Source organism: Tupaia chinensis, unplaced genomic scaffold (assembly GCF_000334495.1).
Source record: "Tupaia chinensis unplaced genomic scaffold, TupChi_1.0 Scaffold000115_1, whole genome shotgun sequence".
Taxonomy (NCBI): Eukaryota; Metazoa; Chordata; class Mammalia; order Scandentia; family Tupaiidae; genus Tupaia; species Tupaia belangeri.
The window spans coordinates 6,480,982-6,506,964 of NW_006159579.1; the positions used below are offsets into that span (position 1 = coordinate 6,480,982).

The window sequence follows — 25,983 nt, forward strand, 5'->3', positions numbered from 1 at the left end:
GTTTTTTTTTTTTTTTTTTTTTAGTTAAGGAGCTTAACCTGTGAACTTTAGAACTTAGTTTATTTGAGACCTACTATGCACCACATGCTTTTCTAGGTACTAGAGATAGAGTAGTCAGCAAAATGGACAAAGGAGCTGGGCTTTGGTGCTACAGGTTACCGTGTAAGAGACACAGACCTACCACCTGGTTCTTATCTAGCAGCTTGGTCTGCACGATTTTAGCTATGTCACTTCTCCCATAGAGCTCTTGTTAGTTGTTTCATTTAAGGAGGAAATGGAGGATTGGGTTTAATCAGGCAGTTACTAATCTGTCGCTAGTGCCACAAAGAAAATTCATGATGGACGTAGGTTTGGGCTTAGAGAACCAGTGAAATCAGAGACAGCCATGTGACCCAACAGTCAATTCAAAAAATGAGATGTGGGAAAACCAAGAAAATGGCAAGTTGGGCATAGAAGAGAGAGAGCATTTATTATCTACTCAAATATTCAGTCTTAGGCTGCCCTCATGCAGAACTAGGTGAAGAAATGGAAGGTGTCCGTGCTTAATTTCAAGGCACAATTCCTATAATTAAGGCTCGATGTTAGCAGCAGAAAAATCATAGTAGTTCTGTCCCTGACTCATCTGCAAGGCAGCAGTTGAGGAGTGTTTGCTGACTTAGCTGCCCAGTGTTGGTTGCTGCCTGGTGCTGCCTGTTGGTTGGGGTGTCCAGAACCCCTGTAGGAGGGGTTAGAAGGAGGTCCATGCCAATTTTTGTAGAACCTTAGCTTCTTCCTCTGGAAGCACTTGCCTCCCTGGCTGCTTTTCACTCAGGCATGCCTGGGTTGGTGAATCTGTTTCCTCACCAAGAGGGTCTGATTTCCTCCTCCACATTGGCTCTGTGATTGGTTCAGAACGCTGGGCTGTCCTGTGTGTAGGAACTTGGTCACACACTTGCATGTACATGCTCAGAAATGCTTAAGCCACAATCACAGAGGCCAGACACCATTCAGATATGTGCCAAAGGGAGACAAAACCATGCCTAAATCTGCCCCTGGTAGTATTTTCTTTGCTTGTGAGTACATGTTGATTCTTTTAGACTTAGTTCAAGAGTCTTGCTTTCAGGAAGCCCTCCTCCTCTTCTATGAAATTTCCTAGATTAAAAAAAAAAAAAAAAGTATAGTTTTGAGACAGTTGAAGATTTACAAAGAAGTTATAAAAAAAAATACAAGGAATTCTTGAATATTCTTTGCCCAAATTCTCCCATTATTATCTTCCTATGAACTTTAGTACAAATATCAAAGTCAAGAAATCAACTGTATATAACTCTATCTATTCTGCAGGCCTTATTTTACCAGTTGTTCCACCAAAGCTCTTTCTCTGATCTAGGATCCAATCTAGGACCACATCTTGCATTTAGTTTTCAAGTCTCCTCAGGTTCCTTTAATCTGGAACTGTTTCTCCATCTTTCTTTGTCTTGATGTTTTTGAAGACTGCTAGCCAGTTTCCTGTAGAATTTGGGTTTGTTTGCCATTTCCTCATGGTTAACTTCAGAGTAGGCATTTGGATGAAAAGTGCCACAGACGCGATGTGATGTCTTGCCATAGTTCTTTTGTTATGCCTTTTGTTTTTAACTTCTAACGTTTTATTTTGAAATAGTGCTAGAGTCACAGAAATTGTAAAGTCTGTGCAGAGAAATTCCATGGACGCCTTGTGCAGTCTCCCCAGTGGTTATTAATGCATTTTATGTCATTTGTAATATCAAAATCTGGGAGTGGACATTGGTACGACATCTGTATATGATTCCGTGCCATTTTCTCACAGGCGTACATCAAGACATGGGCCAGGGCTATGTTGCACACATGACCACAGACATCTCCTTCTTGTTAAACCATTGAAGTCACATCATTCCCTCTGTGACTCCCTTCCCCTGGCAACCACTAATTTGTTCTCCATCTCTATAATTTATCATTCAGAAACTAGTATATAAGTAGACCCATACAGTATATAACCTTTTGAGATTGGCTTTTTTCACTCAGCACAATCCCCTTGAGACCCATCCAAGTTGTTGCATGTACCAGTAGTTTGCTCCTCCTTATAGTGGGTAGTATCAAATGGTATGGTGATGCCATTGTTTAACCATTCACTGGTTGAAGAACATTTGGACAGTTTCTAGCTTTTGACTGATATGAATAAAATTGCTATGAATATTTACGTAAAGGGTTTTGTGTGAACATAGGTTTTTCACTTCTCTAGATGATGTTTTGTCTTGTTTTTTTTTCTTTATTTTGAGAGAGAGAGATTTTTGCTATAGGGCTTACATACTCACTGGAGGTACAGAGGGAGACAGAGACAGAAAGTGAGAAATCACCCCCCACAGAGCAGATGGCAATGTCATAATTCCTTCTCCTCCATTCTCCTCTTGGGATTTTGGGCACACATGCAGGCACATGTCCTCAGTGTGAGTTTTAAGCCTCTCAGTCTGGGACTTGAACCATGCTCGACCACATGGGAGTCCAGTGATTCAACTACTATTCCACCTGTTGGACCCCTTGCTATTGTTTTGAATTATTGAGTTACTTTCTTCTCTCTTACTCTAGCTTTGGAAGGTAAGAAGCATGGCTTACATCCCTATTGTCTCATGGCTTGGAGCACATAGTAGGGGCTCTGTGGAATGGGTGAAAGAGCCACACAAAAATCCTAAACACTTAACATGAATGCATAGGATTTCTAATGATATATAGCTACGGATTTCCTCCAAAGAATGCAGATTGTCTTAATATGTTGCATACCATTGGATATGCAAGTACGTGTGTCATTTTACAGGAGTAATTATGCATACATGTACATTACGTAGTCCCAATGTCCTACCAGTGCACCTTTTGGGTAAATACATACTTACAGGAGATGTGGCATTGCTGATTAAGCCACAGGGGATAGGAGAGTTTGCTTTAGCAGTCCTGTGTTAGAGCAGCTTGTCCCGTGTCCCAGTACCCACATCCATGATGGTGTGGGGTAAGTTAGGATGGGCTGTTAGGGATTAGTGGTGCCTTCAAACAAAAGGGTAGGAGAAATATCAGTTTAGCTTCTTTCAGTCTTTGTGAAAATGTTACTTATTATTGGTATGCCTTCTTTGATAATTTTATATTCCACATTTTATTTGAAAATCATTTCTTGGGTTCTGCTGTTTAGTCTCCCCAAAAGATGAGTCTTTTGAGCACATACAAGGAACTTCAAAAAGTTTATAGAAAAATGGAATTAAAGTATAAGTTTATTTTGGTGCAAATTTTTTTCAAAATCCATGAGTAGTTATTTGAAAATAGGCATTTTCTCTGACTATTGAAATATACATATGAAATATGGGTTTCAAAAGTAAATATAAGAACAGGCAGGTGAGAGGCTGGGCCAGGTGTGGCAGAAGTGTTACCTGAGTCTTGAGCATCGTCTGGCTTGTACACTGTGCTGTAGTTACTACATGGTACCCCTAAGCCATGCAGTGCCAGTAGGTTTGTCCAGAAGCTCTAAGCTAAGCATACTTGTCTTAATCATTGGCTCACTGGCCAAGTGTCACTGACTTATTCTTTAATTTTCTCCTACTCCCCTCCAATAGCTGATGACAGTTCGGACTATCACAGGAAATATCTACTATGCAAGGTCAGGGACGAAAATTATTGGGAAGGTTCACGAGAAGTTCACGTTGATTGATGGCATTCGAGTGGCAACAGGCTCCTACAGGTAAGTCGCCAACCCGTCCATTGCTCATTAATCTCAACCTTTCAGAAGAAGCATGTTACATAAAGGGAAAAGCTTCTTTTTTCCCCTCTCTGAGAGCCTTTATGGCCAGGCATTTTGCAGTGTGAGCATCTGTGTGTGTGTGTGTTGGAGATAATCAAGGAGGGGGTAGTCACTTCCCCTGCCCTGGGGCCTAGAATGAAAATGCCAAGGTTAAATTTGCTTACAGGGATTGGGGTAGTGGTTAAGGGTCCTGGATTCCCACATGGTTGATCACGGTTTGAGTCTTGGACCTGGTGGCTTGCTTTCTCACTTTCTCTCCCTCTCTCTCTCTCTCTCTGTCCCTCTCTGGTCAATTAGAACAAATAAATAAATAATAAATAAATAAAGTTAAATAAATATTTTTTAAAAATTGCTTCCAGACCACACAGTGAATAAGTCCTAGTTTCAAGCTTAGGTCCAGGCCTGCAGTGGATGAATTAGGGAGTGCTGGTGAAATATAGTTTTAAATTCTGGTTCTGTGGGGATCTGGACACCGTTTGCCCCACTGACTTGATGGTAAGGGCTGTTGTTGGCATCAGCACAAAGCCATCATTTTGATACTAAATCCTTCCCCTTGCTTCAAGCCTTGTGATTTAGTGCTTTAGTCTAGAAAGTACTGATCATGTTTCTGACCCCACCTTTGAAGTCTTACTTTGGCAGTGGTGGAGAGAAGGGAAGTTGAATAGAGGGTGGAGATAATGAGTGGGTAACACTAATCCCCAGTGGTTGTGCCATTCGTATTCATGTGGCTCCGATGGCTGTGTGTTTGCCACCTCTACCTCAGATTGTGTGATGGTATGCACGAGGTGTGTCTGTAGACTTTAAGAAAGAAAATCTCATTTCTGAAGAATCACGCATCCCTGAGCGATACATACGTGTCACCAAAAGCTTATAGAAGACGAATCAGTACGATGAATGCCTAGTATGACAGCAGCACACTGTCATTTCAAGCAGAGTATTGTCATTGTTCAGGACAAATTCTTACTTTTGCTTGAAACTTCCATTTGTAAGGAATTTATAAGTAATTGGAGAAACTAGATTTTGACCCAACATTGAATTATCTGTATTAATGAAACTTACCTCCAAGTGAGTTTTGGCTGTTCTAAAATACAAAAATTACCCTCGACAGATGAAATATATTACTATGGATGACAATGATAGCTTCCATGTGTTGAAGACTTTTTTAAAAAAATAATTATTTTATTTAACTTTATTTATTTTAATCTGACCAGAAAGGGACAGAGTGAGAGAGAGATAAAGAGGGAAAGTGAGATAGCAAGCTGCCAGGTCTTGGACTCGAACCGGTGTCCGTTACCACCACTCCACCTTCTGGCCCTTGACGACATTTTCTAAATCCTGTTCTCAGGTACTTTGTTTACTTTACTTCATGGAGAGTTTTTAAAAGAATCTCTTTCTCAGGCTGTGAAGGCAGTTCTAGGTGGAATTTTTATTAACCAGTATTCTTAGTAGTAAGAGACAGAGTTGGCATCATGTTTTCATAATCTCATTTAAAACACTCTACTCCGCACAAATTTCTATACCAATGGAGTGACTGCAGATGTCAGAAAATGGCCTCAAACTGCTTTATGCAAATGAAATTTACCAGCTAACAGAACTTGGAAATATAGAAAGATATAGCTGAGGGCCAGGAAGTGGCATGGTGCTTAAGGCACTGGACTTCCACATAGTGGACTACAGTTTGAGTCCCGGACCTGGTGACTTGAAACTCATGCCAGGCCCAAGTGCGTTCATACCCAGAATCCCGAGAGGAGAATGGAAGAAAAGGGATTGCGGTGTAGCCATCCCTCCTGGTGTGGGGGGTGTGATTTCTTGCTTTTTGTCTCTTATTGAAAAAAAAAAAGAAAAAGAAAGGTGTAGTTGGCTTTCACCTCCTCCTGACCTGGGGGCTGTACCTCTTTCAGAACACTGCTTCGTGGCTCTGTTTTTCTCTGGTTGATCTTTATTCTCAGACAGACTCTTCCTTTGAAGGCAGAAGTCCCAGCTTGCTTACATGGCCTTCAGTAAGGCTTCCTCTTAGCACTAATATCAACCCCCAAAATGTTACTGGCCCTGGTAGGGTCACATGGCCCCCACTGGATGAATCTCTGCAGCCAAAAAGACAGCATATTCTGGTTTGCTCGGGTTATATGCCCACCCCAACTGCAGCAAAGAAGGTGCAGTAATGAAAGCTTTGTCAGGAGTGGGTGGGCATGGCTTCTCTTATCAGAGGATGGGGAAGGGATGCCAGCCAGGAAGGGGCACATGGCCTTTGGTCAGCTCTAAATGTGTGGGATGTTTTTTATTTTATCTTTTTAAAGAATTATTTAATTAATTAATTTATTTAGTATTTTTTTCACATGAGTTTTGCCAGAGAGAAAGCAAGCCACCAGGTCTGAGACTTGAACCACAGTTGGTCATGTGGGAATTCTAGTGCCTTAACCACCATGCCACCTGCTGGCCTGTTTTTGTTTTTATTTTTAAGAGAGCTTTTTGCTATAGTGTGCGTGCACATGCTGGAGAGACAGAGACACAGAAAGTGAGAAATCACTTTCTGGCCACACCACAATCCCTTCTCCTCCATTCTCTTGTTGGTATCTTGGGCACGCATGCACACGTGCTTGGCATGAGTTTCAAGCTGCTGGGTCCAGGATTCAAACAAACAGTTGGCTACGTGGGAGTCTAGCAACATAACCATTACTGCATCTGCTGGTCCCTGGCTATAAATGTGTTTTAAGCAGTAGTATTATCATTCGACTAACAAACCATTTCCCTTTGTGGACAGGGCAGCACTGGAGTGCGTGGCAAGGAGCACAGCCCTGGAGATTCACCAGGGCGGGGACCTCTCTAGGGCCCACCAGCAGCTCTCTGCTGTGACATCTCCTGCCAGCTTTCTCACCTCTGAAATGAGGGTGCTGGCTTAGACATGTGAAAAGTCCTTTCTAGTTTTTACAAACTCTGAGGCTGACGATTATGCAGGTTTTAGTGTGTTGGCTAAACATTTGGCCTCTTTCATATTAACACATATACCCATGGTGTGTGTGTGTGTGTGTGTGTGTGTGTGTGGTTTGTATGTTAAGCCTAGTAAATTCACACTAAAGGGTAGGTGTAGTATCACCACAGTTGTGACTGTAACATGGCAGGGGATCTGGGCTGTTATTCAGACTGATGATAAGTAAGCTAAAATTCCTCATCCTTACAAGCCTCTGTTTATTTTTAATCCTTCAGTTTTACATGGACGGATGGCAAGTTAAACAGCAGCAACTTGGTAATTCTATCTGGCCAAGTGGTCGAACACTTTGATCTGGAGTTCCGAATCCTGTATGCCCAGTCAAAGCCCATCAGCTCCAAACTCCTGTCCAGCTTCCGGATCAGTGGCAAGTTTGATCACCTCGCCGACCGAAAACCTCAGTCCAAGGAGCTCACTCTGGGCAACCTCCTGCGGCTGCGGCTGGCCAGGCTCTCGAGCACCCCAAAGAAGACTGACGTGGATTCACAGGCACCCGCAGAGGGCAGGGCCGCGATCAGGCGCCGTGACTCAGAGTCCTCCACCATCAGTGAGGAGGACTACCTCCACAGCCACAAGGATGAACTCGAGGGCACAAAGGCCATCGACGTGGCCACTCAGACAGAGCCAGGAGAGGAGCAGCCAGCAGTGTTCCTGACCGAGGTGGGAACACAAACCAGCACCAGCACAGCCTGCGCCGGGACCCAAACTGCAGTCAGCACCAGGATAGCCAGCTCCCAAACCATGATTTGGTCCAAGTCGACCACCACCCAGACTGATGGGGATGAGAACTTTATCTTTTCTCAGGGAGCCCAGTCTAAAGAAGGGTCACCAGTATCCAAAATGTCTATCTCGAGATCTTCCAGTTTGAAGTCTTCCTCCTCTTTGTCCTCCCAAAGCTCCGTGGCAAGCTCTATTGGCTCCCACACTTCCATGAGAACGGCTGATTTCCACAACCCTGGCTATCCAAAGTACCTGAGCACCCCCCACTTGGATCTGTGCTTGAGAGACTCATTTAGAAACTTGAATAAGGAGCGGCAGTTTCACTTCTCTGGGATCAGGTCCCGGCTCAACCACATGCTGGGTATGCTCTCACAGAGAACATTCATTACTGAAAACTACCTAGGCTTTAACTCCGGGAATTTTACCAGAACGTCAGTTAATCTGCTTGCTATTCGAGATACAGCACTATATCCTTCTTATCAGTGACTGCTCAGTGTTTGGACTCCTGGCTTCCACCTGGTGAGCTGCAGAACATCCTCAGAGCTTCCTGATGTAAAAATTTTTCCATGTCTCTAGTTGCCTCTCTCACCTGACATTTGGTCACCTTGGCTGTCTTTGAATTCTGTAAGCTGAATATTATTTTTTATGCTTTTATCTTTGTCATGTATAAACCAGGTATTGGTTTTACGGTTTAAACACTATGGGTACAGGGTTTTTTTGCACAATTTAAATATCGGTATCTCTTAAAGAGAATGGTTAGGTGTTCTAAGGTGAATTCAGGTGAGACATAAGGTATGTTTTATTTTCTTGACTTACGCTCTTCTGTTTTAGAGGTGTGAGTTGCCAGTGAGTCTATGGTCAAAATCTTATTTAGGAAATCAAAACTATGTCTTAATTGTTTCTCTTTAGAATATCTTTGTTCTTGGCATTAAACGAATATAAAGAAATTTTGTTTGGTTGTTTGAGTACTTGTTTTTTTTCTCTGTCTCTTGCATTTTGCGCTTTCGCTTTAGGACTAGGTCACAAATAGATGTACTTCATAGATATCTGTGCAATTTTTTTTTATAGTTTGGGGGTGAAGAAGTAGATGATCCAACTTGTAAAAGGGAAAATCTATCTACTTAAATGTTAGCAGGCATAAAGCTAGCATCAGGACCTGTCTTCCCTCAGCATTATAAACATTGCCCTTATTCTATAGTTGAAGTGAGGAAATTTGCCAGAAATAGCAGGCCTTTGCATGTACTTTCGTTTTTTTCAAAGGAAAAGCCTGAGCTATTTCAACGAGGATCTTAGTTCCCTGCTTCTTTGCCAAAGGAGGCCTTAATGTACATTCTTAGATTTGTCCCCGATATTAACGTTAGTGGCCCCATGGGCCTAATTTCATCATATGGGTGTATCGACAATGATTTAGCAATCTAATATCCTGGAGTAGGGGCAAGAGAGGACACTGACAATTATCCCAGATCCTGGCCCAGTGGCAGGCCACGTGACTGGTTTCCCCACCCTGCTAATCAGGATTGTTATGGTTATGGAATCCTGTTTTTGTCAAAGTCTCAATCTCATGGGCAGACAAAAGAGAGAGAGTTAAAAGATGGTTTCCTCCTTCTCCTGACTAGGCTACAGCAAACAACATCTAAAATATGGAAGGGTGACTGCCACGTAGAATTGCTTTTTGTTTTTTTTTGGAGAGGTTTTTGCTATAGGACACGTATGCTTGCCAGAAAGACAGAGAGAGACAGAGACAGACAGAAAACAAGAAATCACCCCTCAGGGGAGATGGCCACGCTGCAATCCCTTCTCCTCCATTCTCCTCTCGGGATCTTGGGCACGCACACACACACGCCTGGCATGAGTTTAAGCCACCGGGTCCAGGACCCGAACAGTGGTCGACTACATGGGAGTCCAGTGACATAGCCATGTAGAATTCTGATGTGCCTGGATCATGAGCACTGCTGTAGGTTTTCGTGCACGTGCCGGGACTCCGTGTGATGACCAGGTTATTTGCTAGGTCCGTGCTATAATCTGAAGGCTGTGAAGCAGACGTAAGGCAACTGGTCCATGTCCACCTGGACTAAGCCTTAAACATACTGTTACTTTGTACCATGTCACAGATTTAGACCACTTTATATGTGGCATGTTTGATCGTCACAGCAATGAAGCAGAGAGCTACCTAGGTTACATAGGTGCTAATACCAATTTTCAGATAAAGACACAGGCTCAGATTAAGTAGTAATCAAGGTCACATTCCTTGTAAATGGTAACACAGAACTTAAACAGGTTTTTGGATTCTAAGTTCTGTATTCTGTTGAATGACTGTTTCTCTACATGGAGGATGGAGGCATTAAGCAAATGTACACTGAAAAATGGCAGTGAATGGAAAACATGAAAATATACCCTTATTAACCGATGTAGGGGTGCTAGTAGGTGGCATAGTGGTTACGTCACTGGACTCCCATGTGATCAAACATAATGTGAGTACCAGACCCAGTGCTTGAAATTCATGCTGGGCATGTGTGTGTGCATGCCCAAAATCCCAAGAGGAGAATGGAGAAGAAGGGACTGCAGAGTGGCCATGCCCCTTGCGGGGGGGGTGATTTCTCACTTTCTGTCTCTGTCTCTTCTCTGTCTCCAGCATCTGCACATGCCCTATAGCAAAAATCTCTCAAAAACAAAAAACAAAATAGAGGTACAAACCCTAATCAAATGGTAATACTATTTGAAATTTTAACTCAGTGTGATATGGAACAGTTAATGGAATTGCATAAAAACAGGCCATGTGCTTAGTTTGGGAAATGCTGGACCAAATACATTTCAACAGGGCTCTTCAGGACTACTCGACTTTTGAAATAATGATCACAAGAGTTTTTCAAAGCAGGGTAGGTATATCACTAATTTGCCTGACCACAGAATCCTTTTTATGGAGCAGGAATTAAAACCATTATTTTCTTGGGACCAGCAGTTAGCATAATGGCTATGTTGCTGGACTCCCATGTAGTCGACTGCGGTTTGAGTTCCGGACCCGGTCAGTGGCTTAAACTCACACCGGGCGTGTGTGTGTGCTTGCCCAAGATCCCAAGAGGAGAATGGAGGAGAAGGGATTGCGGCATGGCCTTCCTTCCTGGGGGGTGATTTTTTGCTTTTTGTCTCTCTGTCTCCCTCTGTCTTTTTGGAGAGAGCACACGCCCTATAGCAAAAACCTCTCCAAAAAAATTATAAAATAAGTAAAGCCATTCTTTTCTGAAAGTGTTGCTAACAATTAGAAATAAAGGCAGCAAATACATGGAATCCTAAGAAAATGGACTAATTTCTCGGAGTTAGCAAGCTTTTTCTGGAATGTGAGCCCAGAAAGTATCACTATAGGGCAGAGTTTCTCACAGTGAGATCTGAGGACCACCTGCTGTGGAGTCTGCAGGCGCTTTTTCAAAATAATTACTGGCTTCACTCCCAGGGGAGGGGAGAGAGGTGAGTATGGCAGCGTATTGAATTCAAAAATGCTTGTTCCCCTTCCTGGAAGAGAATTATATTTCTTTATCCTTCTGTTGTATTTCGGCATATGTCTCTGAAAGACAGTAGTTTCCCTTAAAAGAATCTTAATTACAATACCAAAATCACACTTAAACAAATTTGATGAAGATTTATTTTTCAGAGCAAGCAGATGGCATGGTGGTTAAGGCACTGGACTCCCACATGGATGACCACAGTTCAAATCCTGGACCTGGGTGGCTTGAAAATCATGCTGGGGGTGTGTGTGCCCCAAATCTCCAGGAGAATGGAGAAGAAGAGAATGTGGTGTGGCCGTCCCTCTGGGGGGTGATTTTTTCACTTTGCCTCTCTGTCTCTCTTTAGTGAGTGCACATGCCCTATGGCAAAAACGTAAAAATAAAGTTTATTTAAAAATTGCTTATAGGGCTTGTGTATTCACCAAAGAGACAGAGAGAGAAAGTGAGAAAGTACCCTTCAGGGACGATGGCCATATCACAATCCCTCCTCCATTCTTCTGTTGGGATTTTGGGTACATGCACATCTACCTGGCCTGCTTCACAAGCTGCCAAGTCCAGGACTAACTAACTGTTCAGTAGGTTGTGTGGATTCTAGCTACTTTAACCACCACTCCATGGGCTGGCCTGATAAAACATTTCTTAATAACACCAAATAAATATGTTCAAATTAAGTTGTCTCTTTTTTTTTTTTTTTCCTCCTCGACTGGATTAGAGATGTCTAGTTTTAAGATCAAGGCAGATCAATGCAGGGTTGATGTTCTTTTGTAAAACTTAAGGAATTGATTAAAGAGATGGCTGCCCCACCACTGTAGGCAGCTGGGCTGGGGAGTATGTAGCTTTTACTTATGTGACTTAAAGGACTAAGTAATCTAAGATACAAGTTCGTGTAGGTTAGAAGTTATAAGAAGGTGGGACCAGCAGATGGCATAATGGTTAAGTCACTGGACTCCCACAGAGTCCACCACAGTTCAAGTCCTGGACCCCAGGGCTTAAAACTCGTGCTGGGTACATGTGTATGCATGCCCCAAATCCTAAGAGGAGAACTGAGAAGAGATTGTGGTATGCCCTCCCTCCCCCCCGGGGGGGGTTGATTTCTCACTTTCTATCTCTCTGTCTCTCTGGCAAGTACATGTGCCCTATAGCAAGAATCATTCTTCAAAACAAAGTTACATGGGGCTGGCAAGTGGTGTGGTGGTTAAGAGCACTGGACTCCCACATGGCTGACTGTGGTTTGAGTCCCAGACCCAGTGACTTTCTTTCTCACTTTCCCTCTCTCTCTCTCTCTCTCTCTCTCTTTCTCTCTGTCTCTCTCTGGTCAAATTAAAATAAATAAAAAGTTACATGAAGGAAAGTGGGAGATACAACAAAGTCAGAAATGTGACTACAGGTGGGTGCCAAACTTTCTAGTAGCCAAGACAAAAACCTGGTCAGATACACCATTCACTATATCCTTTTTCTTTTTTTTCTTAGAATTATTCTATTTAACTTTTTTTTTAAATGATAATAAACAAGACATTTATTTTTCATACTCATTTGAGGGAAAGGAGGTCTGTCTGCCCCACCCAGTGGAGGTCTTTCTCAACAGATTCTCCGTTAATTCCATAGAATTAGATACGTTGCTTGATCTCAGATAATTTTGTATTCTTCATAAAATGAACTTCCTTTGAAGAGTGGTCAAAGGGTGAGTCTTTGTGAGCAGCTTCGCTGGTGCACAGCCAGACTTCCTCTCTGGGTGAAGCTTTTTCTACACTGGCCACACAGATAAGGTGTGAATTTTGCCACCCAGAACACAATTCCCCCTTCTGTCTCTTCCTGCACTGGCTACAGGCATATGGCTTCAGGCCTGTGTGGACTCTGATGTGAACAATTAAGCTTCCTGAAGGCTTTTCCACACTGATTACATCTATAGGGCTTCTCACCGCTGTGAACTCTGAACAGCAAGGTTACTTTGATTCCTGAAGCTCCTCTGACAAATAGCTCACTCGTAGGGTTTCTATCCAGTATGGAGTCTCCTATGGATGGCCAGACCACCTCACTGACTAAAGCTTTTTCCAGACTCCTTGCACTGAGATAGGACTTCTCTTTGCTGATGGGTAACAAGATTGCCTTTGGCCCTGAAGCTTTTTCCACAGTGGATGCACCCAAAAGGTTTTTGATCAGTGTGTATTCTTTCGTGTAATGTTAGACCGAAAAGGTAGTCAGCTTTTCGCCGGAAAGATTTTCCACATTCTTGGCATTCAGAGACCTTCTGTATTACTCCAGGTGTCTTAGAATCTGGGGATTTTTGTTCCAGCTTCTCTCTTCTGAAAGAATTCTGGAAATCCCGGCTTGAGGATCCTGTGGCCTTAGAATGATCATATTTGTGGTGGGCTTCTGTCATCACATCCACTGAAAAATGCTGCATCCTGGGCATATCTTCCATGACAGTCCAGCAAGGTGGCTGTTGGAAATCCAAACATCCTCTCCTGTTCTATGTCTTAGTCACAACCTCTTCATATGATTCTTCCACGGGCTGTTTCTGAGCACTGAAGTGGCGTGCACCCGCAGACACAAAAAAGCTCTATTTAACTTTATTTAAATTTGACAGGGGGGAGGGGTGGGGGGGGAGAGAACCCCAGCCACCAGATCTGGGACTCTTAACTGTGGTTGGCCATGTGAGAGTCTAATGCCCTTAACCAGTACGCCACCTGCTTCCCACTATATCCTTTTTATTTTTTTTAACTTTTTCCTTTTTCTTTTATTGTTTTATTTGGACCAGCAGGTGGTGTGGTGGTTAAGGCACTGGACACTTCCACATGACCAACCATGTTTCGGATTCTGGACCTGGTAGCTTGCTTTCTCACTTCCTCTCTCTCTCTCTGTGTGTGTCTCTCTCTGGTCAAATTAAAATAAATGAATGAATAATTTAACTTCATTCATTTACTTATTTAAATTTGAGCAGAGAGAGGGAGAGAGAGATGAAAAGTGAGAAAGCAAGTCATCTGGGACCCAAACCATGGTCGGCCATGCAAGTCCAGCGCCTTTAACTACCATGCCATCTGCCAGCCCCACTATATCCTTAAGATTAAAATAAATCCAGGTATGGGAAGAATAGTTATTCCTGGTTCTGACATAAGGTAAGAATTCATTAGGAGGGTCTTAAGAAAATGATGTGAGCATTCTGATAATCACATCCTGATGTTAAACAAGGACATATGCTGGAGCATGCTCAGAAACCTAACTTCACAAGGGCAGTTGAAGCTATCCCTGAGTTGAATGTACTCAGCTGTATTCTGTGAGCATGGAAAATGTACTTTGTGTTGCATATGCTCAGGTAAGTGTAAGGCTAGGTTTCACTGGAGCCACATACCCATGTTCCAGTTTGCTTGGCAGAGTTCCAGTTCTTGTCTCTTATCTCTAGGTTCCATCTGCCTAACACCCCATTTCATTCTCAAAAGTGTCCCAGTTTGAACAATAAGGTAGGTCACCCTCTCAAAAGCACCTGGACCCGAACTTGTCGCACTCCATACAATTGCATTGTCCTTTGGTAAGCGTGTTAGAGGCTCCTGCTTTCTAATCCTTTTCCTGTGGATTTCTCCTCAACTCTACCTAGATCCTTGGAGCTAAGTAAACACGTTTGTTTATGCACGTTAGCAAGTGAACCCGATCATTTGTGTGCAAGCCAACAAACCAGGCAGGTTTATGTATGTTACCAGTGGCAGAGAGTTGTACTTTACACTCAGTGGAAAATTCAATAAACAATTCTGCAAAGGACCATCTTTTTAGTTTGGGGGATGGCGCTCTGTGGTTTGGCTTGATGGAAGTGACTTAGGGTAGTTAGGATTTTCCTTAGAAAGCTAATGGTCCTAGTACATAGATACATGGATTGTAGTAATGGATCATCTATTTTTTGCTTCATTCATTCACTCATTCATTATGAGATTATCCTCTGATAATCTTACCTTCAGATTTCCCTCTGAGGAACTCTTCTGTTCCCTGCTCTCAGACCATGAGATTCTAGTGAAGCTGACCACCTCTGAGTCTAAGGAAGGGACACATATGTGACTTAAGCCTAAGGAATCAATATATCATATTCCCTAACTTCAGTGATTGTGATCGAGTCAGAGATGGATACACACTGAGAGTTGCAAGTACTTTTTCTTTTTTTAAGAATTATTTACTTATTATTAATTTTGCCACAGGATATGTGCACTCACCAGAAAGAGACAGAGAGAGAGAGAGAAAGCTAGCTACCAGGTTTGGGACTTGAACCACGGTCAGACATGTGAAGTACTTTTGCCAGGGAATTTTGGAAGGAAGTTTGATGCTTAAGAGGACATGGTACCTAGAGCTGAAAGGGCCACCCTATTACCAAGTCAGTAGGAGGTAGAACAATATGATCACAGCGTCCTGATTATGTTTTCAGCTGCAGCTGTGACCCAAGTAAGAAATATGCTTTTATTTAGTCTTTACTTTTTTAATTTATATGAGCCATTTTTAAATTTTTTAGAGATTTTTGCTATAAGGCGTTATGCTCACTGGAGATGGACAGAAAGTGAGAAATCATTCCCCCATGTGGCCATGCCACAATCCCTTCTCCATTCTCCTCTTCAGATTTTGGGCATGCACGCACATGTACCTGGCATGAGTTTTAAGTTTCTGGGTCTGGGATAGTTGCTGGGTCTGGGACTTAAACTGTGGTCAACTACATCCAGCTACTTAACCATTACTCCATCTGCTGGTCCCTATATGTGCCATTTTTGCTTAAATGTGGTTGGATTGAGTTTTCTATCACTTGTATTCTTAAGAGCCTTAACTAGCACAAAACTGAAAGCCCCTCATTCTTACCCTTCTTAAACATGGTCAATATGCTTGGTCTGGAAGTAATTCAAAACAAAGTGCTAGTTACCATAGGCATACAAAGACTTCTATAACGTGCTCAGAAACATGATTTTGAGAAACTCTTTCTGGAAAGCTTTGCTCATTTAGAAGTTGCAAATATACCTCTATATAACAAAATGATCAAGCTTTTATGAAATTGTTGGCAATGGAGTAAATTCTGGATGCCTACTCAAGAAATAATGGTCTTAATTTTAAAGTAGTTATTTTTAGTCCATTCTTTTTGCAAATAGCTAATTAAGACTGAAAGTCTACTGAGACCATTTCTAGTTTGTGACAACAAAACTGTATCAACAGGAAGGCTATATTACTAAGGTGTTTTCTCTAATAGAAATCTGTAAACAAAACATCCCACTGGGGACACTTGGACTTTGGGCCTTTCTAAGGCAGATGAACTAATTCTCATCTAGGAGAGCTTAGATGATGGTCTTAATTGGCCCATGCAGTTAAAAAAAAAAAAATCAAAATACTAGCCTGGGAATTAGAAAGCTTAAATTCTAGTTTCAGTTCTGAAACTTAATTAGCTCATTGATTCTGACCAAATCCTTTTAACCTCTGTGGATCTCAGTTTTCTACAAGACAAGGAATTTAGGCTAGATGCTGACTAAGGTCTCCTCTAGTTTTAAGATTATGATCCAAAAGTTTGGGCACAGCAGGGCACATCTACTGTGTTTGTAAATTAGTTGCCTACCTACAAAGTATTTTCTCCACTTGAGTTCACTAGCCCTCTTTCATTTTCCTTTGGATTAGTGATATGATTCTGTCTGTTGTCTTAACTGAACACTTCTGCTTCTGTGACCTGCTTGCAAGACAGGATGTAGCTCCTTGTAGGGGGATTTCTGAGAACTGGAGATAGGCTGACATGCTGTGATTTAAACACCTCACCAGTATGAACCAGTTCAAAAGATATCACCCTGGGCTGGGACTAGATGCCTTTATAACCCTGCACCCTTTCCCAAGTTGGGGCCCAGACTTTGGAGCATGAGTTCTGGGACCCCTGGTATAATAAACCTGAGTTTTCCTACTCTGAGTGGCGCCTGGTTTGTGTTTTGTGCTTCTACATTAGTGTAATCTTTCCCATGCTTGTTGAGCCTGAGGGTTCTGAAGCTTCTAAAATTGTAGGTTTTCAGGCCATGCCTGTGGAACTCCAGTGGTGATTGGATGGGTGCTTAGAACTGCCATTTTTGGCATGCATTTGGCTAGTGAAAATTTGGAGAGACACTGCGTTAGTACCCTAGCCCAACTGATACTAATTTCTGGTTTCTTCCAAGACATTTCTCCTCCATGTACACCCCGTCCCCACTCTGTGGCATGAGGTCCCAGACTTTCATACCAATTCTGCATTGTCTTACTATTTTTCATGACCGCGCCTTCATTCATTTACTTTTTATCCTTCTCCGTGTCCTTAAAAGGAAGGGGCTGAAACTGCATTACCTGGGCGCAGAATAGGCGCCCTACATTTACCGAATCATCAAACCCACCGGGTAGTTATCTTTCAATCTGAAAAAAAGCAGGGTAAGTATATATAGCACGGCTGGGACAGCTTGTGACTTAACATTCCGTTGTGAGTCCGAGAGCGCCCGCCGCCTCACGCCAGCGGTCCCCTCCCCAGGCCCGCCCTTTCGGGTGCGTGACCGTTCTTCTCGCCACTGCCCAGCTCGCTTCACAGCGCTCACCAGCTACACGAAAGAGGAAGGCAAAGCAGCAAGCCTACTCTTCCAATATGGCGGGGCGAGGTCACGTGGGCCTGAGCGCTGCCGGAGACGTGCCCGGTCACGTGGCAACGAGGGGCGTGGCGTGGGCGTGGCCACCACACCGCCGGATCCGCCTGAGCTGAGGCTCCTCGCGGGCCACGCCCCCGGGTCCTCCGGGGTCTTGCGCGCGGGGTGGAGCCTTCCTCGTGACCTTTCACCCCAGCATGGCTGCGCCCGTGAGACCAGTGAAGTTCTGGCGACCCGGTAAGGTCCTTGGCGCGACGCTGGACAGATGCCGTGGCCTGACTTTAGTCTTGGCTCTGCGGCCAGCGCCCCGGGGCCTGTGAACCTGCTGGCAGGCCTGACCTCGGCGGGCTGGGCACCGCCGCCTCTGGGCTGGTGGACACTGCGTCTCGGGCCCCCAGTGGTCCCGAGGGATTCGAGGGTCCACCCCCAGCGTGGCCAGAAACTTTGTATGACCTTGTTCGAGTCTCAGCCTCCTCGGGCCACATTTAATTCTCCCTGCCTACTCGGCAACATGGAAACCTAAATCGCCCACGCGTTCCTCCTTACCGCCCTGAGGCTACCTTGGGGCCTGACGGGCAGTGCTGCGTAAGGCTTAAGAGCCCAAGCTGTGGAGTGAGGCTGCCCGGGTTCGAATTTCCATCTCCGCCCTATAGTTGTAGGATGACCTTACCAAGTCACCTAACCCCTCAGAACCTTGGTCTTTTCACCTGTAAAATGGGCAGAATAATAAAAGGACCACAAACCTTTGTCTGGCTTAAGAGTAAGTGCTCATTAAGAAGTAAAGTAGATTGGGACCAGCAGTTGGCGTAATGGCTATGTCGCTGAACTCCCATGTAGTTGACTGTGGTTCAAGTCACGGACCCGGTGGCTTAAACTCACGCCGGGCGCGTGTGAGTGCGTACCCAATCTCGAGACGAGAATGGAGGAGAAGGGATTGTGGCGTGGCCATCCCCTCTCCCCCCACCCCCGGTGGGGGGGGTGATTTCTCACTTTCTATCTCTGTCTCTGTCTTTCTTGTGAGCTCATGCACAAAAACCTCTTTAAAAAAAAAAGGAAAGTGGATCAATGTCTTTTAGGGTAATAGGAAAGTGAACACCTTCATGTTGGCTGTCACCCAGCTCCTCTTTGGAAACTAAAAGGAGTCACAATCACGAAATACTTAACTTGTTTTGTTTTGGCATTTACTAGTTAGGTTTATTGTTGGATGTGTGTATACCAGACCATACTGGATACATTACCACCTCCTACATTTCTTTTTTTTTTTGGAGAGGTTTTTGCTATAGAGTATGTATGCTCGACAGAGAGACAGAAAGCTAGAAGTCACCCCTGGAGGGGGGATGGCCACACCACAATCCCTTCTCCATTCTCCTCTCCGGATCTTGGGCACGCATGCACATGCGTCCAGTGTGAGTTAAGTCACTGGGTCCAGGACTTGAACCATGGTCGACTACATGGGAGTCCAGTGACATAGCCATTACACCAACTGCTGGTCCTACTTCTCCGTTTCTTTTAAAAAGCTAGTTTGTCAGCAGTTCCTTTCCACTCCCCCTTTTCACCACCTGCACCCTTGCAGGTTTTTTTTTTGAGAGGTTTTTGCTATAGGACGCGTGCGCTCACCAGACAGACAGAGACAGAGAGATAGAAAGTGAGAAATCACCCCCGGGGTGATGGCCACGACGCAATCCCTACTCCTCCATTCTCCTCTTGGGGTCTTGAGCGTGCACGCCCACGTGCCCAGCGTGAGTTTAAGCCACCGGGTGTGGGACTCGAACCGCGATCCACTACGTGGGAGTCCAGCGACATAGCCATTATGCTAACTGCTGGTCCCAACCCCTGCAGGTTTTGAAGCAAAAATGAAACGAGACAGAAAAGATAATAAAACTTTTTTTCTTTAAACTTTATTCATTCATTCATTTTTATTTTGACGAGAGAGAGAGAGACAAACAGAGAGAGAGAGACAGAGAGAGAGAGAAAGTTGAGAAGGCAAGCCACCAGGTCCCGGACTGGAACCATGGTTGGTCATGTGGGAGCATCCAGCACCTTAACCACTGCTCCACCCTCTGGTCCCAAGAGAAAGCTCTTAAAGGGTGTTTTAGAGTTGTTCCCCTGAAGTCGGACTATAGGTATAAGTGATGTGAGAGATGTCAACCTGAAAGTGTAAATTCAAGTGTGTAAACCGAAAAGTTTATTTGGGCCAAGATTGAGCCGTGGCCAGCCCCTCTCCCCCCACCCCCGGTGGGGGGGGTGATTTCTCACTTTCTATCTCTGTCTCTGTCTTTCTTGTGAGCTCATGCACAAAAACCTCTTTAAAAAAAAAAGGAAAGTGGATCAATGTCTTTTAGGGTAATAGGAAAGTGAACACCTTCATGTTGGCTGTCACCCAGCTCCTCTTTGGAAACTAAAAGGAGTCACAATCACGAAATACTTAACTTGTTTTGTTTTGGCATTTACTAGTTAGGTTTATTGTTGGATGTGTGTATACCAGACCATACTGGATACATTACCACCTCCTACATTTCTTTTTTTTTTTGGAGAGGTTTTTGCTATAGAGTATGTATGCTCGACAGAGAGACAGAAAGCTAGAAGTCACCCCTGGAGGGGGGATGGCCACACCACAATCCCTTCTCCATTCTCCTCTCCGGATCTTGGGCACGCATGCACATGCGTCCAGTGTGAGTTAAGTCACTGGGTCCAGGACTTGAACCATGGTCGACTACATGGGAGTCCAGTGACATAGCCATTACACCAACTGCTGGTCCTACTTCTCCGTTTCTTTTAAAAAGCTAGTTTGTCAGCAGTTCCTTTCCACTCCCCCTTTTCACCACCTGCACCCTTGCAGGTTTTTTTTTTGAGAGGTTTTTGCTATAGGACGCGTGCGCTCACCAGACAGACAGAGACAGAGAGATAGAAAGTGAGAAATCACCCCCGGGGTGATGGCCACGAGGCAATCCCTACTCCTCCCTTCTACTCTTGGGGTCTTGAGCGTGCACGCCCACGTGCCCAGCGTGAGTTTAAGCCACCGGGTGTGGGACTCGAACCGCGATCCACTACGTGGGAGTCCAGCGACATAGCCATTATGCTAACTGCTGGTCCCAACCCCTGCAGGTTTTGAAGCAAAAATGAAACGAGACAGAAAAGATAATAAAACTTTTTTTCTTTAAACTTTATTCATTCATTCATTTTTATTTTGACGAGAGAGAGAGAGACAAACAGAGAGAGAGAGACAGAGAGAGAGAGAAAGTTGAGAAGGCAAGCCACCAGGTCCCGGACTGGAACCATGGTTGGTCATGTGGGAGCATCCAGCACCTTAACCACTGCTCCACCCTCTGGTCCCAAGAGAAAGCTCTTAAAGGGTGTTTTAGAGTTGTTCCCCTGAAGTCGGACTATAGGTATAAGTGATGTGAGAGATGTCAACCTGAAAGTGTAAATTCAAGTGTGTAAACCGAAAAGTTTATTTGGGCCAAGATTGAGGACTGCAGCTGCTTACAGCCCAAGTGAACATGTTTCATGTAGCTCTGGAGGTGCTCGTTCAGGTTTTTAAGGCAAAACCACAAGTGGGAGGAGGATTAGGAGAGGAGATTATATTAATTGTTTTGGGACAATTATCCTGGACTACCAGGATCAATAAAAAGGGTGGCGACAGTCCAAGGTTGGATAGTCAGTTTCTGGGCAGATGTCCTTGTACGAGTACTCCTGTGTCAGGTTGCAGTGGTGTTTGTGCAGTGTGGTTCTGGCATAGTTCTTTAGGTAGCAGTTCTTGCTATCAGGCATGCTAGTGTGAGAAACACCTCCTTCTTGGCTTTCCTGACTCACTTTTAGTTAGGGGTGACATAAATGTGTCCATTTTGATTCTGAGAAACTTTCACAGAGACTTACCCAAAGAAGAGATGTGCTTAATTCTTCTTTAATATTTGTACTTGGTCACTTAATGAGTTTCATGACTCAGCATTTCAGAGTATCAGCCAATTTTCCATCCTGGTTTTATTTACATCTGAAACTAAGATTACATAAAGTAGTAATGAGATACCTTTTATTTTATTTATTTGAAATTTTTCCAAATAATTATTTTACTTAACCTTATCCATTTGTGTGTTTATTTATTTTTTAATTAGACCAGTGAGGGACAGAGTGTGTGAGAGAGAGAGAAAGTGAGAAAGCAAGCTGCCACCAGGTCTGGGGACTTGAACTGCAGTTAGGCTTGTGTGGGAGTCCAGCGTCCTCAACCACCATGCTACCTGCCAGCCCCAATTTGAGTTTTTTTTTTAAACAGGTAAAAGTGTTAAGGATAACAAAGACCTGACTGAATTGTAGAAAATCAGACCAGAATATTATTTTGGTTAAAGAACATGGGATTACTGGGACCAGCAGTTGGTTTAATGGCTATGTCACTGGACTCTCAAAAACCTTTCAAAAAAAAAAAAAAAAAAGACATACAGGCCCCATGGCTTTGTTCTCAGGGTGCTTTCTGTCAGTGGAGTGTGAAGTTGGATGTCTTTTTTTTTTTTTTTTTGCTATAGGGCACGTGTGCTCCCCAGGAAGACAGAGAGCGAGACAGAAAGACAGAAAGTGAGAAATCATCCCCCCAGGGGGGATGGTCACCCGCAATCCCTTTTCCATTTTCCTCTTGGGATCTTGGGAACGCATGCACATGTGCCCAATGTGAGTTTAAGCCACTGGGTCCGGGACTCGAACCGCGGTCTACTACATGGGATTCCAGCAACATAGCCATTACGCTAACTGCTGGTCCCCGAAGTCGGATGTCTTTAGAAGAGATTTTCAAATGAGCTGAAATGAGATAGATGGTGGGAACAAATACTGTGGTGTCCATCCTGACTACCACTTACTGACTCAGACTTGACAGACTTCTCAGAGTTTAGATTCTCAAAGTCTCAATGACCTCATTTTTAAATTGGACATACTATCTACCCAAAGAATTGTAAAGATTACATAAGAATACTGCTTAAATGCTCTCAACAGCAGGTACTAACTATTTTAATTATGTGGAAGTATAGAAGATGGAGGGAAATACTGGATATGTAGATAAGGAATACTTGATAAAGGTTTTTATTTTTTTTTCCTTTTTTTAAAGAGAGGATCTCCCATGTCTCTATTCTGCTGTCTCAGCCTCCTTAGTAGCTGGGACCACAGGCACGTGCCACCATGCCTGACTTTTTAGGGTGGGTGGGCCAGGAATGGAACCTGGGGCTCCCATATGGCCTCAGCCTGCTGGGTAGTAGCATCTACTAGCATGCACGACTAAGGTGGGCCAAGATGGTGATGTTTTTGCAGTGAACGTTGAAGCATGAATAAGGTTTTATTCCATGGAGAAGTGGAGGAATGGGACTCTAGGCAGAGTGTGGGATGAACAAAGACAAAGTAGGATGTGTGCCTTAAAATAATTGAGTGCTGTGATAATGTCACGTGACAGGTTAGATTTGTGGGTTTGACAGGCGATCAGACTAGAAAGGTAGATATGGGCCTCCTTGTGCAAGGTCTCCATGGCAAGTTAAAGAATTAAAACTTGACTTGGGACCAACAGTTAATGTAATGGCTATGTTGCTGGACTCTCACGTAGTTGACCACGGTTCAAGTCCCGGACCTGGTGGCTTAAAACTCACGCTGGGCGCGTGTGCGTGTGTGCCCAAGATCGCAAGAGGAGAACGGAGGAGAAGGGATTGCGGCATGGCCATCCCCTTGGGGGGGTGATTTCTCGCTTTCTGTCTCTCTGTCTCTGTCTGGCAAGCGCACGCACCCTATGGCAAAAACTTGTCCAGAAAAAAAAAAGAATTAAAACTTGATTTAAGCAGGGGGTATGCACTGTCCGATTTATTTTAGGAAGATAAATTTGGCAGTGGTATGGAGAATGGATATAAAAGGAAATGAGAGGTAGGGACCCTCCCAAGAGAGGGCACTGTTAAAATCGAGAGATTAAATCCTCAGTTTTGGCCTGGGAGACGAGTGGCTGTGGGAGAGACATTTCAGAGGCAGGTGTGAGAAAAAGGGAAGTCAGTAACGACTCATGTTTCTCACGTGACTGTCTAGGTACGTGGTTCTCAAATTTTACTGTATAGTTGAATGAGTTGGGAAGCTTTAAAATATCCAGATGTCTACTTGCATAATAAATCTGAAGTCTGGAGGTCAAGGAGCAAAGTGTCAGTACTTTTTAAGGTTTCCTAGTGATTCCAGCTTAGGAGCCACTGGACTAGGTGAAATGTCATTAACTGAGATGGGAATAGACTGAGTATCACATGTTGGGTGTTTACTTTGTCCTACTCAGTTTCCCCTTTAGTATCTTTTTTTTTTTTTTAAGCTTATTTGTTTTGAGAGAGACAAAGAGATGGAGAGGAATAGAGATAGACCCCTTTCCCCTAACAGAGTCCTCATGCTGCAGTCAGTCCCCAGCCTGCACCAGCCCAGATGGGCATGTGTGTGTGTGTGTGTGTGTGTGTGTGTGTGTGTGTGCACTGGAAATACAGAGGAATGCAAACCCAGGATCTTCTCATGGAGGTCCAGCATCATAGAATGTTGCGTTACCACTGTGCCATTGCTGCTGGCCCCGCTAATGTAGCATCTTGTTAAGCAGTCACATCTCTGATGGAGGTGGTACTCTTACTTGTAGGAGATGCAAAGTAAAGGTCAAGCAGGTGGTTGAGGCCGGGTGTAAGGCTGGGTGTAAGGCTGGACATCGGAATGTAGGCTAGGAGTTGCAGGCTCAGGGAACTACAGGGACTTCTCAGTCTAAATGAATGAAGCTGCTGGGCGGAAGTAATAGGGAGCGTTGTAGACTATTGTGAACTAGAGATACTAGAAGGATACTTAAAGTGTAAACACTGGAGCTCGCATATACCATCTAAAGTAGGAAGCTACTTGTGCTCAGAGTTGTCAGATCTATCTATCTTTCTTATCCGTTTTTTTAGAAATCCAATATCTAAATTCAAATGAGAAATTGATAGTGTTGTTTTAAATGAACGATTTAAAAATTTAAATGATAGCACGTCTATGTATTTGAACCACTGGTTCATGATCTCTCTTAGGGGTCTGTTTTAAGAACTTTGTATGACCTGCCTGCGATTTTTGTATAAAAAAGTTTCCCTTAACTTGGTAGCACACATGGATCAGAAGAGTGTGGCCATTTTGAATATATATATATATATAATAAAATGGAATGATTTCTCACTATGAAACTGGCAAATACTTTATAGCAACAGCTTTGAAACTACCTGACTTACAGTAAGACATGAGTAGTGAACTAACACTCCTACACAACCAAAAACAGTTGTATAAAAATAATATTGCTTTCTGGGATAAGCTCTGATACCTTGCATTCTTTCTCTAATTCATTATTTAAAATGCTGGGTATGAACACCACATTGATTTCATAACTCACGAATGGGCCACCCCTCAAATTTTGAAAAATTTGGTTTAAAAGAAAAGCTGGGTTGGGGGGTTCTATCATCACTGGAGAAATAAAGGTGTTTATTGTTTACAAAAATTGTATACACTCAAGGAAGAAACAACCATAAGCACCAGAGTGGACAATGGAATGTGTGTAGAGAGAGAGCAGCTTTGATGTTCTAGTTTAGCTGAATGCAGTCTTTTTTTTTTTTTTTTCTTTTTCAATTTGCCAGAGAACACATGTACTGGCCAGAGAGGGAGAGTGAAAAATCACCCCTCTCTTCCCTTCAGTGGAACGTGGTCATGCTGCAATTCCTTCTCTTCTATTTCTCCATTCTGTTGGGATTTGGGACACACATGCACACGTGCCTGGAATATTTTTCAAGCTGCTGGGGCTGGGATTAGAACCATTCAGTCTTCCGTGTTGGATTTGGCTCCGTTAACCACTAGGCACAGGGTTGATCCTGAATGAAATCTTTCATAAGGAGAAGATATGCTCTGAATTGATTGACAGCAGCTTTTATAAAAGAGCCCATAACAGAATTTACTGAAATCAACAGAGCTATTGGTTAGAGATGAGGGAGGAATGGGATAGGGATGAAGACACATAGGGTGGATTAAGGCCTGGTGTGGGAGGAAGTAAGAGACAATGCAAGGGGACGAGCAGGTGGCTTAGTGGTGAAGGCACTGGGCTCCTACATGGCTGCCCATGGTTCGAGTCCTGGACCTGGCAGCTTGTTTTTTCACCTCCCCTCCCACTCCACTGTCTCTCTCCGGTGAGTGTGTGTGTCCTGTGGCAAATTAAATAGTAATAATGATAAATACAATGAAATAATTCGTAAAAGAGAGAGAGAGAGAGAGAGAGAGAGAGAGACTATGCAGGAGCAGTGTTAAAATGTTCCAGACGTAGGAGTCAGCAGGTGGTGTGGTGGTTGAGGCACTAGATTCCCACATGGCTTACCACAGTTTGAGTCCCGGACCCAGTGGTTTGAAAATTGTGCTGGGCACCTG

General features: G+C 43.7%; 2 protein-coding genes and 1 pseudogene across 2 annotated transcripts in view; 2 read left to right on the plus strand and 1 right to left on the minus strand.

The window, feature by feature from the left end:
• Positions 1-8,398, plus strand: part of SACK1D (scaffolding CK1 anchoring protein D) — a 26,179-nt gene extending 17,781 nt beyond the window's left edge. The window contains 2 exon segments of the mRNA XM_006144137.3: positions 3,588-3,712; positions 6,977-8,398. Coding sequence (XP_006144199.2) covers positions 3,588-3,712; positions 6,977-7,964 — 1,113 coding nt within the window. The 3' untranslated portion in view covers positions 7,965-8,398.
• Positions 8,399-12,652: 4,254 nt separating this feature from the next.
• Positions 12,653-13,437, minus strand: LOC102503317 (zinc finger protein 32 pseudogene; annotated as a pseudogene).
• Positions 13,438-17,688: 4,251 nt separating this feature from the next.
• The window catches only part of DHX35 (DEAH-box helicase 35), a gene marked incomplete in the record, with an annotated part of 86,988 nt that continues 78,693 nt past the window's right edge, over positions 17,689-25,983 (plus strand). The window contains 1 exon segment of the mRNA XM_014586156.2: positions 17,689-17,814. Coding sequence (XP_014441642.1) covers positions 17,775-17,814 — 40 coding nt within the window.